At 49.0% G+C, this 17,570-nt stretch overlaps 1 protein-coding gene across 1 annotated transcript; it reads left to right on the top strand.

Moving 5' to 3' along the window:
- The first annotated feature begins 128 nt into the window (after positions 1–128).
- On the top strand, positions 129–17,214 carry LOC121606273 (histone-lysine N-methyltransferase 2D-like). The gene is made up of 14 exons (XM_041936486.1): positions 129–266; positions 9,741–9,949; positions 10,152–10,237; positions 10,326–10,465; positions 10,551–10,734; positions 11,005–11,119; positions 11,239–12,525; positions 13,283–13,549; positions 13,673–14,080; positions 14,229–14,390; positions 14,483–14,656; positions 14,738–14,819; positions 14,918–15,066; positions 15,164–17,214. Exons 1-14 carry the CDS (start codon positions 254–256, stop codon positions 15,428–15,430), a joined length of 3,543 nt encoding a protein of 1,180 aa, XP_041792420.1. The 5' UTR covers positions 129–253; the 3' UTR covers positions 15,431–17,214.
- The last annotated feature ends 356 nt before the right edge of the window (positions 17,215–17,570 follow it).

The following is a 17,570-nucleotide window of genomic DNA, read 5'->3' as shown; positions in this document are numbered from 1 at the left end:
ATCACTCGCACGGTGTGTTATGGGTGTTGAACGTGCAGCTCCGTCTTCTGCCGCTAGGTGTCGCTCACCGCCGGGCCTCCGCCAGAGCGCGCGCTCCGCTAAAGTACACATGCACATAGTGACGCGCGCTCACGCGAGCTGTGCGGAGCAGCTTGAAGCAGCGGCGAAGTTCGTGGAGGAAAAGCGAGACTTCGTGAGCAGTTGAGAAGCTTCTTAACGCCGACGTGAAGCAGGCTAAAGCCGGACAGCCACCATGGACGACTTAGGTGAGTTATGGAGTAGTTTTTGAAAGGCTGTGTGTGTGTGTACAGCCGTCAGGGTGCGGGTAGCAGGGTGGAGGAGTAACGTTGCGACGTGTTGAAAGCAGCGTTTCAGGGCCGTGTTGTCACCTTAAATCTGGGAAAGCTGCTGGTTTGTGTCGGGAAAGGTCCAGCACAGTGTGTCTGAGTCTAAGTCCGCCTCAGTCCGCACGGTAAACACTTTGTTGGTCAGAAGCATCGCAATAACTTAGCGGCGGGACCCCGCTAGCCTCCCCCCTCAGCCCCCGGTAAACGCTCCCTCTGTGCGGTCAATGTGGCGGATCATAATTCGCCTCTCTGCTCGTGTGAATCAACGACTTTTTGATGAACGTGTGCGCCGGAGGGAGGAGATATTTGGCTGACATTTCGACACCGAGGTTTTAACATTACCTCCTGAACTTTTGCCCCCCAGGCGGTTCATTCCAGCTTTGAAGTGGAGTCAACAGGCCTCCGCGTTCAGACCGCGGGGTCCAGGCTGGGCTGGCTCTGACTGAGTCTGCAGCCTGACGGAGACCTCACGGATCATTTCTGACCCAATCATCCACCCTGTCGTCCCTTTATCACGCCTTCAGACAGGAAACACACCTGTACTGTTTGTGATTAGACGCATAATCTCAATTACAGAACCATCTCACCTGTCCAAGGTGGTGTCAACACCTTCCCCTTGGTTGTAGTCAGGAGGTGAAACAGTGGCTTGTGCTTCAGGGCAGGTTTAGTAGGTGAGGTTACTGCAGATGTGCCGGTACCTGTCTGTGAACACCTGCTTGGTTTACTGAGGAGTTTTTGTTCAGAACATTTAGAGTTGCCTTATTAGCTTGGTCCAAGTAGAAAAATCACTGTCTGATTCAGTGTGGCTGCTTTTTATTGCCGTGATTTCTTATGTGTTTTGGAGGCATTGATAGTAAGTTAGGACTAGGAGAGATCATGCAGAATATCATCAAATGGTGAAACAGTTGTGATGTTTTCTAGTAGCTTTTTTTAAATTTTTATTATTATTTCGTTTAAGTAAACAGTACAAACAAAACAAGTATAGCACAACAGACAGGGTCATCAGGAGTCAGATGAATAAATTTGACATTCAGGCTCCACATGTGGTAAATTGTAAAAGGTAAAAATAAATAAATAAACAAAAATAAGATAAATGGGTTACAGGTTACTAACTCAAGTTACAACCACAATATAATAAAAGTGATATTAAACAAGGTTCATTATAAGTAGAAGAGAGTCTATAAAACGTCCGTATACTGCTTCCATTTCTTCCAACATTTCTCTTATTTTCGAACAGCACATCTTAGAGAGAGGGTAATTGGGGGCTCTATACTCAGCCATTTCCTGGTTATAGATTTTTTACAACTCACCAGTAATAGTTTTCTAGTAGCTTGTTTGCACGACCGATGCTTGAACACCTTTAACTCATCAGTGATTGTAATCTGAGTAAATCCTCACGTCTGAGTGATAGAAACCAGTTATATTTTGTCATTTTTCTTTATCATTGGATCCTTAATCAGGTTTGTTGTCTGTCAGTCACTTCTACGGGCCTTTTATCGTATCCAGTACCAGCATTGATGACAATCACTATCACCCCCTGTGTGTAGCTCCATGCAGTCTATCAGCGCCTTCTATTTTTTGTGCCTCACTAAGCGGTCACCTCTTCAGTTCACTGGCTCTTGACCTTTGACACTGAACCTCTCAATGTCTAATTTTGTTGTTATAGTTGTCTCCAGCTGGTCAGTTTGCTATATTTACCTTGCTAATTCAGAATGAACCACTTGGTAAGCCCCTGTCAGGTATCTGCAGCAGTGCTGCCGTTACGGTGGTGCTGTGGAGCAGAAGGGCAGTGAAATGGATTTGTGAGACGTTTAAGCGGAGCGACGACGGGCCACATTTTGGGTTTGGCTGGTTGTGAGATTCCCGTCGGTGCTCTCGCTGCTCTGGACCGCTGAATGGGTCGATTGTTGGTTGAGAGGGAGGCCGCAGGCTTGCTGAGGCGGCGTGAACGGCAGGCCGAAGGAGGGGGCGAGGCTGCTGAGGAATGTCGAACATCACTCTGTGTCAGGGTCCAAGGCCAAATACTCTCTGGGTCATGACTCACCTCCTACCCCTACACCCAGCCCCGTGCCTGCTGCCGACAGAGGGAGGCCTGGCGGCTTCGCTCGGTCCTCCTCAAACATGGGTCCTCTGGTAATTGGAGATCGTTAAAAACGTCTTTTGAGCTTTGAGGTCTGGTCGCCTGACAGTCACAGAACCGTGAAGTGACTTTCAACTGCTCCACTGTGACGTTTTCAACTTCTCTGTACACATCACGCAGCAACCCCCTCCCACGTCCTTCCTAAATATACAGCAGCAAACCATGTTAAATGTTTGTGGTTTACTGTGCTTCCAGTAAACCCCCAGCTAACAAGCCCCTGTGGGTCCTTGTCTTGAGGCTCATTGATGACTGACAGGTCTACACGGAGCTGTTTGGAAACCCGATCAGACTCCGCTCTTTCCGACCTGTCTATATTGATCCATCCACGTAGCTGAACACTCGAGGAAGGGAATTCCCTCGGAGCGCTCAGTCTGTTCCTCTGAATCAGAGTTTTCCAGAGAGTTTCTCTGATCAGTTCCTTACAGTCCAGACCAGGTGGCAGCCGGGCCCAGCTCCACTGTCCTCACTGATGTGGCCAGGGGGACGAGTCCTTACCCAGATGTGGCTCTTGAACCTCCCGTGGCACGCCGTCCTTTGGCTCGTCCTGCTTCTGTGTGTCACGTCTGTGGGGTCGAGGCCGAGCTCAGCTCTCTGTGAATTCCTCAGGATTGTGTGAGATTCAGGCAGGCTGACCTCGCTGGGCTGCAGAGGCCCTGCGCCTTGTCTGCAGGTTAACACTGAACAAACTGGATTAGTCCAGACACGCATTGAGCTGGAGGCTCATGCCTAAAGTGAGAAGAACGCTTGAGATAAAAGAATCTCCCTTTGGTTGTAAATTCCCACTAAAGTTTTTGCTGTTGTTACAATTAAAGCACAATATAAACTTAACATTTAAGGACCCGAAGCTCCTGGTTTTAATCCAGTCCTGAGGCCCTTAAATATTTCATCTGATACTGTAATTACATGTATTTTCTTGAGTAATGGTGTGCTCAATTAATTGTAATTACTAACTCAGGTAACCCAGGACGAGTCAGCGCTCATTAGCAGGTCCAGATCAGATGACGTCGACGCTGTTTAGCATCAGTACGTACTTATTACTTATTAGGGCTCCATTTTTTGAGTCTTGTATTGGATCATAAATCACAGTTTCCATTACAGACTATAATACTACTACTAGTCACAGTTGTTAACTTTGTAGTGCTGGCATGCAGAGATGGTTGTAGGTAGGGTTATGTGCACGACTGTAGACAAACATGCCTTAATCTTTGTTGACTTTTAGCTGAGCATGTAAAACCTTGAAGAGGACTGAGATGAAGGACGGACTTGTGTAAAAAATCGTCTGAAAGGAAACGAGGACAGTTTATTGCTCACATGCAGACGGGCCTAATAACAGCGTGAGCCGCTCGGCTCTGTGTCGCAGACACGCCGACCCATGTGTATCTGCAGGAGGTGGCGGTACGGGCCGAGCCGACAGCTGCACCTGCTGACATGCCTTTTGTAAACATACAGCCGTCCGGTCAGACTCGCTGTAACAGTATCGGTCGATCACCTCGCAGGAAGACTTTATTCTCCAGCAGCAGGAAGAGTTGGCTGTTGTCGAAGCAGCGTGGTCTTAAATGTTTACAGCGTTCACGCAGCATACCGAAAGATCTTAGAAGGTCTTCGGTGGTTTCTGTGTCCCAGTGTGTGAGTTAGTGTTACCGGACTAGCTATCATCGCCCCACGAGAGCTGCGAGGTTAGCGCATACCACCCCTGACCAGTGGGCTTGCCGCTCAGCTACAGGGACGCTCCGGACTGTAAATCAGCCTCGTTCCCGAGCTCCACACCCATCCTGTTCTGGGTCTGGGGAAGAGAGAGCTGCATGGCTGACCTCATCGCTTAGGCAACAGACCCTGCCCCACATCCTGAGGAAGCAGAGGAGAAAAACAATGAGCAGAGTCAGTGCTACACGGGTAGAGGGGGCAGCTGTGGGCCTTCAGCCTGTGATCCTGCTGCCAGAACAGCGTTTTCACTATTAAACGCTGTTGCACCACGTCGTTGTTTGAGCTGTTCCTCTTTCCGTGCTGGTTCCATGCCCCCCCCCCCCCCGTTTGCTGGCCCTGTAACGTGGCTCATGGAGCAGGGCTCGTTATTGTCTTGACAGATCGGGGTAGCGTAGCAGGAATCTGAGGCTCTGCTGGATTCTTCTAACATGACTCAGGCTGGGGACACCTGAGGACATGTTCAAAGAGAGGACAGCTTCACGTCTGTAAGCAGAGGAGGACGTGCCACTTCTGTTTTCTAAATACTCTCCAGTCACTCAGTTTCAGTATTGTACCCTAACCCTACACTTTGGTTCTCTTCCTGTTTGTTATCAGGGCTGTGAACCTCGATGCTTTAGTGGTCATAACTGAGTGTTGAAAACCTGGTGGGGACCCGGTGCTGCTGGGATTTGGACTCCTGGTTGGTCCAAACGATTAATCAAGATGACAATTAACGCATTAATCAGTATTTGCAGCCCTGATTTAAACAGTAATCTTAATTTAACCAAAGCTCTTGTACGGCTGCTTGTGTTTAAACAGCATTAAATATTTATTAAATAAAAAATCATCATTTAGTTGATCGTCAGAAGGATAATCTACAACTCATGTGTCGGCTTCTTATATTAGTAACGATCACATTTAACTTAAAATCTTTGAGTTTTGGACTGTTGATTGGACAAACGAGCGATGTGAATATGCCAAGCTCAGCTTCAGGGAGCTGTGATGGACATTTTGCTGTTCTGCTCCTCTACAGGAACGTCCGAGCACGTTTCTGGTGTTTGTAGTCAGCGTCTCAGCAGAGACAAGACGGCCTTTCTCCGAGGGTCTTCCTCATCCTACCACGTCACACTCTTAATGCACAAAAGGCGCTCACTGACATACGGTCCTCACACAGGCGTGGCTGTGAATGTGTCCTCGGCCGCTGGGCGTTACATCAGCCTGTAGCCTCTGCTGTCATCTGCCCCACTGCTCTGTGGGGAAGTGCTTTTATTTTGGTCCAGCGCTCTCTCGAGGGGCCGTGTCATCTTTCGAATATGGGGCTGCTCTTCGGGGTATTTTTAGGAATGTTTATTCTGAATAATCACAGAGGATGCTTCTGTCTTTCTGATGGTGTGCTGTTACACTCATTCATCCTCCGTCTGTGTGGACAGGTGGCCTCACATCTGGAAGCTGGAAGACGTGACATTTATTTGAATGTGTCGGTGCTTCATTTGGTCTGTTTGCTGTTTTCTGTCATTCGCTCACATCCTGTCTCTGTGTCCCTGGTTTCCACCCAGCCCTCCCTGCCTGTCTGGCTGGTATCTCCCCTTCCTCCCCCTCTCCCTGGCCTCTGCCTGTCTTGTTTGATATAAATATCGCGTCGGCTCGGCCTGATGGGGTAGGGTTTCGGTGCGGGCCCGCGGCCACTTCTGCTCTTTGCTCCCTGGCTATAAACAGGTGAGCCGTGGACCCCGGTGGCCTGCCCCCATCGCCCACATGTTAATAGAGCAGATTATCCAGCGCTGGTTTCCTCCCTCCCTGCCTGCGCTGAACTCCCGCTCTGTGGGAAATGGGCAGTAAAAACATTGACATCTCCCTTATCCTGGAATTCAAAGCATGCTGTACTTAGCGGAACGGCTCCTGTAATTGTCAACACATTATTTTCATCTTCTGGACTGACAGATGGCGTTTTGTATTCGAGCGCATTCCTCACCGGCTCTCTACCTAAAGTCCTGTGGCACTGGAGGAATGTGCGCTCTGCTCGAGTAGGTTTTATTGCAAAGCATCATCTCGAGTCCGATCGAGACAGGTTGGACGTGAGAAGATGTTTCGCTGGATTAGAGCTACTGTACGTCCCCTTCCCACCGTCCCCGCGTCCCCGCCCGATCGCTGTCTTTCTCTGAGGCTCGACAGGAATGTGTGGAATTCCCCATGTACCTTCGCTCATCGGTCTGATAAACACTGCAGGACTGTGGTGGAGCCTCGGGGGAGGGGGGTTGCACAGGCAAGACAGTACATGTACCCACTGCCACAAGAATGTGTACAGTATCCACATTACATGAGAGTTGTTTGTGGAGCGTGATGAAGATTAGTTACCACAGTGTGACCACAGATGCTTCCCTGACCGAGTCTAAACTCAGTCTGTGTACTGTCTGAAGGGGGGGCGATGGATCCATCATGAATTATTAGCCCCAGTCTTATTCTCTTTGATGACGGCTTTATTCCTCCAGACCCACAATGAACCATTGACTCAGGATGCTGTCAGAGCAGAATTGGACTTTGTCCATTGTGGCTCCTGCCCCCTGTCTGGACTGGAAAAGATTAGCCTGTTACTTGGCTCACAGAGCATGTTTGCATTCTTAATGCTTCTAACTCTGGTGGACCAAACTTGTCTGAGAGGCTTGTTGTCCGTCCTCGTGCCGGACTCAGTGCTGCCCCCCTCAGGGCAATGAGGGAAGCAGAAACATTTCAGCAGCATCTTCACTCTTCCTCCTTTTATGACCTGCAGCAAATGATATCAAAGACATACACTGTGTGTGTGTGTGTGTGTGTGTGTGTGTGTGTGTGTCCTGAAGCCCTGTTTCACTCTGTCTTTACCCTCATATGGAGGAGCAGAAACCAGCCTGGTGCATCTCCCACTGACATTACAGTTCATCCGTATCAGGTCAACGAGTCACATTTATATATAATCGATTGATCTGAGTTTCTCTTCTATTTAAATGTTGAACAAAGTTTTAAGTGTCACTTGTCCACCTAACAGTCTAAAACTCAGTTCGCTCTCACACCAGATAAGAAAAAAAGTCCTCCAGCCGAAGCTAGAAAACAATTAGTTGGTGGTTAGAACAGTTGCAGTTGATTAATTTTCCATTGATCGACTAATCGTTTTAGCTCTGATCCATATCGTCTTTAAAGTAGAAGGACTCCTGCTGCACATTTATTCAGGGAATAAAAGGCTGGAAGCAGCACATTAATGTTGTCGCTGTCTGTCTCTAGAGGTTATTAAACAGTTTATTTCCCTCCAGGATGCATTAGACATTATAGTTTGATTTGAACAGTGAATCTGTGTGTGAGTGTCCTCTGTGGAGGCTTTACTGTGTGTTGACGGGCCTCTGTCTGAGTCACAGGTGTGCAGTGTCTGCAGGATTTATAATGAGCGCAGAGACATCGTTATAGAAGAAGTCTCAAAAACTAGTCCTGGAGGACCACGGGCAGTACAGCTGTCCTCTCAGACCACAAAGAACTTTCTACGAATACTTTACCATAACTAGTAACTGTTGAGGATTTGTTCTTGCTGTTTAACACATTTGAAGATGAGCTACCAGAGAATTGTGAATCTAAATTTAAAGCCCACTCTGTATTTTCTATGACTCACCTTTGCCCCAAATCCAGAGGTGGTGTTTTTTCTGTGCGGAGGTTTTGTTTTATGAGAGACAAAGTCGACTTCAGTAAGGCCTCGTTCAGCGTGTCGGCACCAGGTGCAGATTATTTTGAGCTGGTCCTGATATTTCAGCACATTTGCGCAGACACGGGCTACTCGCTGAGCTTAACGCTTTAAATAGGCTTCTGCTCCCATGTGGTTTATGTCAAACTTCAGGACTTCAACGTTTGGCTTCTGGGAAGGACCTCCCTTTGGACTGAAGACTGCGATGAAGAGTAGAATATATACATCTCCAGTTCATCTGAGTTCACACTTAAGTTTAACAAATTTAAATGTTTGTCATTTTAAATATAACAGACGTATGAAGGTAGAACCCTCGCGTGTGTGTAGATGCTGATTTAATAGTAAAAAATGTACCAACTGTGTAGATTATGTGTGTAGATTTGTGATGAAGGGAAAGGGGCACCGGAGGGATACTGTTGTTTCAGGGATACCATCACCCAGTTTTGGCTGTAAGACCACTCCCCCCAGTCGACTGGCAGCGTGTTGTCACTGCTTGTTGCTCACACTGCCTTTGTCTGAGCTGCTGGCTGCTTCTCACACACACACCCACACCCACCCACACACACACACACACACACACAGGTCATCCTGCCTGGAGGATATCGCAGATACAACAGGTGGAAACAATGTGAGTACAGATACCGACTGTTTAAAACTTTTAAAAGTTTGTTACTGGGAATCTCCACCGGGAGAAACTCACCACTCACTGTTTGTCATTTACAGCAGGCAATACGGTGACTTTCTGAGTATTCAATGTAAAAACTTTCATATTTTTAAGTGAAGTGTTGGCTTTGCTGCTGACTGACAGTAGGATCACTGTCACACTGAGAGAGAGTGGTGGTGCATTTGAAGCAGATAACAGAAAAATGGTCCGTCTGTCCACCATCGCCTAACACTTATTATTTGTGTTGTTATTTTTCAAAGCAAGAAAGAAATATATTTGTTATAATTAATAATATAATATTTGTTGTATAATTGTATTTATACACTTATTTTGTGTCTTGGTGTAACTTCTAGTCAGGACAGACTGTAAAAGACACTCCTTCCTTGTGTAGGTGGTATTTTAGCGGTAGCGTTAGCCTCGTTAGCTCTCTGACCTTCTGGTTTAGCGGGACAGTTTTCGGTCCTTCTTCTTCTGTGGTGTTATGAGTTTAAAAGTGCGACGATTCCTTGAAACAGCCTGTAACCATTCCAAGCCCCTGTAGTGTAACAGTAGGCAGCCGCTGATTGCGGTCTATTCTGGACGGGCTGAGGACGGATGGATTGTGTGATGTAAGAGTCTATTTTGTTGCCGCGTTCCACCGAACACTCAGCGGGATATCGCTGTACCCTCTCAACCCTGGACTGGATTCAGAAACTCTTTCTGCTGCTTTGTTCCTATCAGTCATCTCGTTGATTCACACTCAGAAAATGGAGACGAATCAGAGACCAGTCAGAGGTGTAAGACACTGAAAGGACAGACGAAGCTCGTGGACGGGTCGCTCTCGTTGTCTGCAGGGTTGTATTTATAGTGTGGCCTGATGGGAAAAGTATGTTGGGGATTTCAGGGGGATATTTCATGAACCTGGGTTTAGGTACAAGGTTGGGCTCAGTCATGCCCTGTGGCGTGCTGTGATGTCACATGGCCTCACTGTTGAAAGCTTTTTTTGGTGACGGGCTGGAACGAGAGGCCGACTCGCTGCCATTGTCTGTTAACAGCCTGACACCACGTTCAGTGGGAAGGACTCTCCAGCTCAGTCCTGTGGTCAGAAACATCTCAGGAATGTGTCTCTGATCCAAAGACACGAGGGATTACTGTGTCCAGTTTGTTATGTCTAAGTCAGACGTGGACGGATAGACGCTGACCATCACTGATCATCACATCTTTCAGACGCGTTGCTGGCGGACCTGGAATCTACTACGTCCCACATCTCAAAGCGACCTGTGTTCTTGTCTGACGAGACCCCCTACTCCATCCCCACTGGAGGACACTCCTACCAGGATGTGTCAGTTCCGCCTCCAGTCCCTCCTCCACCCTCGGCCGAGGCTCTGAACGGGACCCTGATAGATCAGCCGGACTCCCACCACTCCTCTCAGCAGGTATGTCTCTGTGGTGGGACCAGGAGGGCTCTCGTGAGCTAACCTTCAAGAAACGGGTCATAAAATGCTTAACGACCATGACAAAGTACAAGGAAGTGACACAGCATGACTTAGATGTGTTAGATGTGCGAAAGTCTCATGTATGTCTGTGTGAGTGATACTTCCTGTGTGATCTGATCACAATCTGATTGGTCCTCTGCAGTCGTTGGGTTCGGCCCAGAAGAGCTCATGGTCCAGGGACAGCAGCAGCTCTCCGCTGTCTCACATTGAAGAAGACCACGTCTACAGGTATCCCGCCGCACGTGTCCGTATCACCTGCCACCTTTTTTCACTGATAGCTGCTGTTGACGGTCGTCCTTTTCTGTCTCCTCCTCAGTTTTCCGAACAAACAGAAGTCATCGGACTCGTCAGCAGCAGCCATGACCTCTGCTCTGGGCAGTAACCTGTCGGAGCTCGACAGGCTGCTGCTGGAGCTCAACGCAGTGCAGCAGAGCTCCCCTTCATTCCCCACGACAGGTAGACACAACGCCCGCAGCTTTATCGCCTGTGTGTGTGTGTGTGTGTGGCGAGCAGACTTAGCTGTACTGTCATGTGTCCACAGAGGAGGCGGCCCCACCCTTACCGTCCTGCAGCATCACCCACTACGAGAACGGCGGCGGCCCCGACATCATGGTGAGCCCTCCCCCTCAGGAGAAACCCAAAAGGAACGGGACGAGGCCGGACGAGGCCCGACCCACTGTGGAGAGTCTGCTGGACGAGCTGGAGGGCTCGGTGCCTTCACCCAGGTAAGCATCACAGTGGCAGCTCTCCTCAGACACAGTAGAGACCATTCAAAGGTCACAGCGGCATCAGAATGAGAGCTGGTTTGTTTTGATTACCTCTGTTGTTTCTAAATTAGCCTGTTAGCTGTTAGCTTGTCAGAGCTGCTTCTGTCATGCTATGAAAGAGCTCCGAGCCAGAGCAGAACTTGGACAACAGATATTCAGAGTTGTGTTTTTCTAAAGTTTTAATGTTTGCACGTAATTAAAAATCACCCTATAATTTGTGTTTTCCAGCCCCCCGGCTCGCCACAGCGATTTGGACACACCCTCCCAGCAGCAGGCCAGGATTTCGGCTTCCTGTGCCACGAGGGAGCTCGACGAGCTGATGGCCTCTTTGTCTGACTTCAAGGTACGAGTCAGGACACTGGAGGCTTCACTTTGATCAACAAACACAGCTTCTCCTCTCATATTTCTGATGGTTTCTCTGTCCTCTTCCTCTCATCATGCTTATGCTTCTCTGTCCTCTAGCCCAGCTCTTTGGGCTCTCTGCTGGACCCAGCAGGACCGTCTTCCAGCTGTCCTGATCCTCCAGTCTCTTCCTCCATCACCCCAGTGGCTTCTCCTTTCCTTAGTCTGTCCCACCCGTCCGCCTGCGCCTCTCCTCTCTTCTCTTTGCCTGCTGCTCTAGAGCTGCACATAGATGAGGATGGGGGAGACGGCGGCGTGTCGACGCCCCGCCCAAACCGTCTCCCTCCCCACAGTCCTATATCCTCACTCTCTGCAGCCAGTGACCCAGACCTGGACTCTGTCATAGATGTCTCTGCCACCATGCTGTCATCCCAAACCAAGACCCTGCTAGTCCTCTCTCAGTCCGCTTCCTCTAACTCCAACCTGATGGCACATAGTCCAAGTCCTTCCAATAGCACCACCACCCCCTCACTTACCTCTGTTAACACCGTCCTGGACCACAAGTCCTCCAAGTCCCCTAGTCCATCTGTTGAACGGGTCTCACCCTCACATGCACTCAGTAAATTCTCTTGTGCTCCAGAGAGTAAGGGGTCTGCTTCTTTTCATGACCTCGATTTCAGTTTCTCTACTCCACCTCCTTCAAAGAACCTCACCCCTCCTGTCTCAGCTCCAAAGACTCCCTCCCCCCTCCCCGTTTGTCTCTCTGTATCTCCTCCTTCTGCACATGCTTCTTCAAAAGCATCTACACCCTCTCCACTGATGGTGCCCTCTCCACCGGCCTTCAGTAACTCCAGCAGACAGCCGGTGGAGTCGCCCCCCCTGGCCCAGAGAGCCAGTCCCCTCGCTGTGCGGCAGCCCCCCGTGGAAGAGCCTTCCCTGGACGAGGCGCTGGACAAGCTGTTAGCTATGAGTTTTGCACAGAATCACACGGCAGCACACGTGGAGGACCCACAGCTGAAGGTGGAGGCTCAGTGTCTCGGCAGAGGGATGCAGGAGGTGCACGAGGAGCTCATCCTACCCCTGGACAGAAACAGCATGCAGCCTGACACCTACGCCAGCGCCACCAACACCATCACGGACGACTCGGTGGACGGAGGCACTGATGGGAACGGAGATCTGGACTGGGCCGACGAGGAGCTGTCCATGTCCTTCCACGACGGACTGGACGGCACCATGACGCCGTACACCGAGAGGCCGTACACAGACGGCAGCATGACCCCGCTGACAGAGGCCAGCTGGATGGACGAGTCCATGACCCCGTCCTCGTGCCCCGGGACCCCTGATGTCTCCCTGGACCTGCCCCTGCTGCAGACCCCCAGTATAGACAGAGTCTCCGCATCGGGACACGTATGGCCTCCGGTCCTGCTCGACGAGCTCGTTCTGCTCAGTTTGTTGCTGTCACTCATGAGACTGATGCTTCTACACCAGCTCGCTTCTGCTTCGAGGGTTTTTCTCTTGTGTCTGTTTGAAAAACTGAAGCATGATTCCAAACATTCATCTACGAGTTTACTCACCTCGTGCTCCGTGTCATCCTGCACGATTAACACTGAAACTGTTCACCAGTTAATTGATCAGTTGATTAAGTTATTTCAGTTTTTATTTTGAAAAGTGGAAATATTCACTTTTTTCAGCTCCTCCTTAATGGTTAATTGATTAAACACATAGAATTTAAAATCATCCAAAGACTGCACAGTGAAGCCTGTGAGAGGCGACCGCTGTAGTTTTACTGTCCGATCAGAAAAAGTCTTTTTTTAATCATGTTTGAGTTTTGCAGAAATAAAGATGAACAAACCCTCTTTGACAAAACGTTTTATAGAAGCTGTTTCTAATCACGAGTTCTGGCTTTGACACCGCCGCTGCTCTTTAAGTTACTCGCTGGTTCCAGCACTCTGCATGCAGAACACAGTCCTCCTTACCTGTTGCACCAGTTTGTGTGAAGGACGTTAACGCACCCTGTGCTGTGAAGTTGGTGTGGTTGCTGGGTCCGTTTTAAGGCGTGTGACGTGAGCATGTAAGTGTGCGTCTGAGCCCACTGACCCCTGCATCCTGGACTCTGTTGTGTCTGCTGTGGACGTGTGATGAGGTGCTCACGGTTCCCCCGTAGATAAAGTCAGTGATCCGGCGCACTAAGGAGACCCCCAACGTGCACCCCATGTTCCGAGACGGGCACCTGCGCAGGAAGATGGGACCCATCATTGTAAACAAGAACAGCTCTCAGGACCGCCTCATAGAGGAGCTTCAGGGGAAGTTCGGGATCGGTCGCTCAGAGCGGCGCCGTAAACAGAGCGATGATTGGCTCACAGAGGGCGTCATCGTCACGTCCAAACCACAGCGTTTCCGTCTCGATGGAGCCGGCAGCGAGGTCGACAAGGTTTGGCTTCGGTGTGCTTAACACTTTTCCCAAATGTTCTTCTTCCCTCTGACTCCATCTTTAGTTTCCTCCTCACTTCCCTCTGTTTTCCCTCCTTCTCTGTTCTTCTCTCCTCTTCTTTAGATCATAATTCCTCCAGAGTCGCCCGTCCCCGTGAGGAAGGTGCTCCCCCCTCTCTCTCCCCCTGCCCCCCGCCACCCTCCTATTGTAGAAGAACCAAAGCGCCTGCTCCCAGTCCAGCAGCCCCCCATCCCTATCCCACCACCTCCTCCTCCTCCACCTCCCTCTCCTCCCCCACAGCCTCCTCACATCAAGGAACCAGCTCCTGCTGCACCTCGGCACATTATAAAAGCCTCACCTGCACCAGCCCCTATTCAAGAACTTCCTGCCCCCAAACCAGAGCCCCCTCCTCCTGTTCTTAAAACCCCCACCCGGCCTCCACCAGTGGAGCCAGTGACACCAGTTACTCCCAAAGTCCTGGTGTCAGTAGGCTGCCAAACAGAGTACGATCCAATCTTCCCTCCGATGCAGGCATGAACCGGTCTCCTCCCCTTTCTGTTCACACCTCTAAGAAGCATATCAGGATTCACGTTTAGAAGTTGATTATTTTTGTCATTTTGTTACATCTCTGTGTCTGTCGGGCACATTTCTAACTGTTTTTATAATGAAACCATTTCAGATTATGGCTCAAGGGAAGGGGGGTGTCCCCGGCGGGCCTCCGACGCAGGTCAACAAGCTGGACAACATGCTCGGTAGTCTGCAGTCAGACCTCAACAAACTGGGTGTGCAGACGGTGGCTAAAGGCGTCTGTGGCGCCTGCTGTAAGCCGATCGTGGGACAGGTGAGACGCCGTTGTGAAGATGTCTGTAACATAAGTGATCAGTGTGAACAGAGCAGAGTCTGCACACTGAACGCACATCTGTGTTTGCGCAGGTGGTGACGGCCATGGGTCGAACATGGCACCCTGAACACTTTGTGTGCACGCACTGTCAAGAGGAGATCGGCTCCAGGAACTTCTTCGAGCGCGAAGGGCAGCCGTACTGTGAGAAGGATTACCACAACCTGTTCTCCCCTCGCTGCTACTACTGCAACGGGCCCATACTGGATGTGAGTCGCCGCTCTCCGCGTCTGCGCCCGTGTCTGTTGTCTCTATGGTAACCCACAATAAAAGCTGTCATGTGTGTTTAGAAAGTGGTGACGGCGCTGGACAGGACGTGGCATCCCGAACACTTCTTCTGCGCTCAGTGTGGATCCTTCTTCGGCCCAGAGGGTTTGAAGCGTTACTCAATAAGTACCGCACATTCAAAGAAGGACAAACTGCAGTCTCTGTTTGCATTCATTAACATCTCTTGTCTGTTTCCGATCAAGGGTTTCATGAAAAGGATGGAAAGGCCTACTGCAGGAAGGATTACTTTGACATGTTTGCACCAAAATGTGGCGGCTGTGCCAGAGCCATTCTGGAGAACTACATCTCAGCGCTGAGCAGCCTTTGGCATCCGGAGTGTTTTGTCTGCAGGGTCTGTAGCTCAGTTTCCATCACGCCTCTATAAGACACCGTCATGAGAATAATAATGGTAGAATAACGGCGTCTCTCTCTCTCGTCTTCGTTCGCAGGAGTGCTTCACCCCGTTTGTGAACGGAAGCTTCTTTGAGCACGACGGCCAGCCTTACTGTGAAGTGCACTACCACGAGCGGCGCGGCTCCCTCTGCTCCGGCTGCCAGAAGCCCATCACGGGCCGCTGCATCACCGCCATGTCCAAGAAGTTCCACCCGGAGCACTTTGTCTGCGCCTTCTGCCTGAAGCAGCTCAACAAAGGCACCTTTAAAGAACAGAACGACAAACCTTACTGCCACGGCTGCTTCGTCAAGCTGTTCAGTTAGAGGGTCGCCAGAGCTTCGGCAGCGCGACTCGGTCAGGGCTTCGATCAGGTCTAAAGCGTCTGTAGCACGGGAAGGGTGGGGGTGGGATTCATTGTGTTTGTATCACAGAGGGTTGTCTGTGTTCTGATGACGACGGTGGAAGTGTGTATGGGTTGAGTATGTGCATGTGGTTGATTCAGTCTCTGCCAGACTGAAGTACTTTAAACTTCAGTAATATGGAAAACGTCCCTGCGAAGCAGAACATCAAGTTCAATGACAGTACAAGCTTTTTAAAATCAACACTGATGAGCAGAAGACTAATTAATCACCTGAAATGTGTTGAAAATGTTCTACAGCCCTCTTCTATAAGTCTCACATAATTCAAATCTGTAGTTTTTCTCTCAGTAGAAGGTGAAGTGTAACTGAACGCATGAAGTATCTGCGTGTTTGACGCTGATGCTCGCTGGCTGAGCGTGAAACCAGAAGGTGCTGCAGGTGGACGCAGGTGACCTGTTGTTTTTAACATGACACTATAAACTTATGCAGCAGATGATGAACACATGAAGTCACTGTAGTATTTACTGGAAACGGCTGCTTCAGCTCTCACGGTTCATTTGTGTGTGAAGTTTGTTTTCAGACTTCGGCAGATTCATTCAGTCATTCAGCCTAAAAAAAAGAAAAAAGAAAAATACCCGCATGGAAGATTTTAAGTGTCGATGCCAAAATGTCACAAAGCTGGAACTGAATCCAGAATTGGATGAGTGGATTTTACAGAATGTGGAGGTCGCCTGTTGTTTTTAGCCACAGGCTGAATATTTCAGCGATCGTCTGCGAAGGTTTCGTTCAGGATTTACTCTCAGCTGAACGTGTTTGAACTGAGCTCACTTTTTTGTGCTGTCCGATCATTCCTCGTCTTTTCACAGAAGAAAAGAGTCTGAAACGGCTGGTTTTGGTTGTCTCACACAGTGAAGTGGAACCGAAGTAAATTGTGCATCTCTTGCTCTACCATTACTGTTTCTGACTGCATCCTGGGAGGTTTTCTGTAAATATCCAATGCAGCTACATTGAAAGCAAAGCACTGGCCTGCTCAGCACGTCCATGTGTTTAATAACCACTCATTCACAGAAGGGGGCGCTGTGGGAGGCATAGCACCAATACTTTGATATTTTTGGTGTCGTTACTGTATTGAGAAGCTAATGAATGTTCACTATTTTGAAAGAAGAAGTACATAATGCAAGAAAATATGTAAGATTTGCTGTGATATTCCAATAACTCTATGCAACTGTGGATTAACACCTTTGTATTTCTTCACTAACTGGCTGTCTGTGCCTTTGTATCAGCACCTCGTCTAATAACACTGGCAAATTCAGCACAGCACTGATACCAGGTCCACAGTCCTGTGTTCATGTTATCAGTGCGTGAGTCCACTGAACGGCGCCTGGTGGTCTGTCAGGTAGCACGAAGATGACTCGTTCCCCTCGGCGTCTGAGTGGCATCTACTGTATCACCACCTGGCCGGGTCTGTTCATCTTCATCATGACGAGCAGCAGATATGCATCAGGCCTTTTGTCTTGTTCAGGGAATTCTAGAGCCTTAAATCTTTTCTCCTTCTGTTTATCATGTAACTGATGTCTCCTCCGATCAGTTTAGTAGAGTGTTATTTAACCAAAGCCATACGTCTTCCACTCGTTATCATGTCTGTCCACTTTTTTTCTTTTCACTTTGAATGTCAATAGTTCTGAACAGTGAGATTTCTCACTTCTAGTCTGATTACGCCAATAAATTCTGTTTTGGTATCAAACTGATGTTCATTTGTCATCTGATTTCATTCAGTTTTAACACTTAAAACACTCCAACTTTAGTCCGACTATGCAACACCTCCGTCACCCTCCTCCCACCTGAAGATTATACAAGTTTATTCTGAACACAAACAGTGGAGATGTGTTTATGTTTATGGAGAAAGTCAGGACTACCGCCACATCCAGACGAGAGTATACAAGATTGAGAAAATGATCAATGATCAGTTTGTACTGTGAAACTGACAGTTCTGGGTTAGACTGGTGGTGGATTGAAGAGATGAGACCTTTGAGGATAATGTTCGCTCAGATTCACTTTGATCACTTCTGTCAATCAGGTAATAAATCAGCTGTTTTGATTGACA

Source organism: Chelmon rostratus, chromosome 5, assembly GCF_017976325.1.
Source record: "Chelmon rostratus isolate fCheRos1 chromosome 5, fCheRos1.pri, whole genome shotgun sequence".
NCBI classification, from domain to species: domain Eukaryota; kingdom Metazoa; phylum Chordata; class Actinopteri; order Chaetodontiformes; family Chaetodontidae; genus Chelmon; species Chelmon rostratus.
The sequence above is the reverse complement of the archived record's forward strand: the minus strand, read 5'-3'. Positions and strand labels throughout refer to the sequence as shown.

Excerpts from the sequence above, each read along its gene's own strand:
- LOC121606273 (XM_041936486.1), top strand. Across the intron at positions 14,081-14,228 it reads CAATCTTCCCTCCGATGCAG|ATTATGGCTCAAGGGAAGGG; the intron begins GCATGAACCGGT and ends AAACCATTTCAG. Across the intron at positions 14,391-14,482 it reads GTAAGCCGATCGTGGGACAG|GTGGTGACGGCCATGGGTCG; the intron begins GTGAGACGCCGT and ends GTGTTTGCGCAG.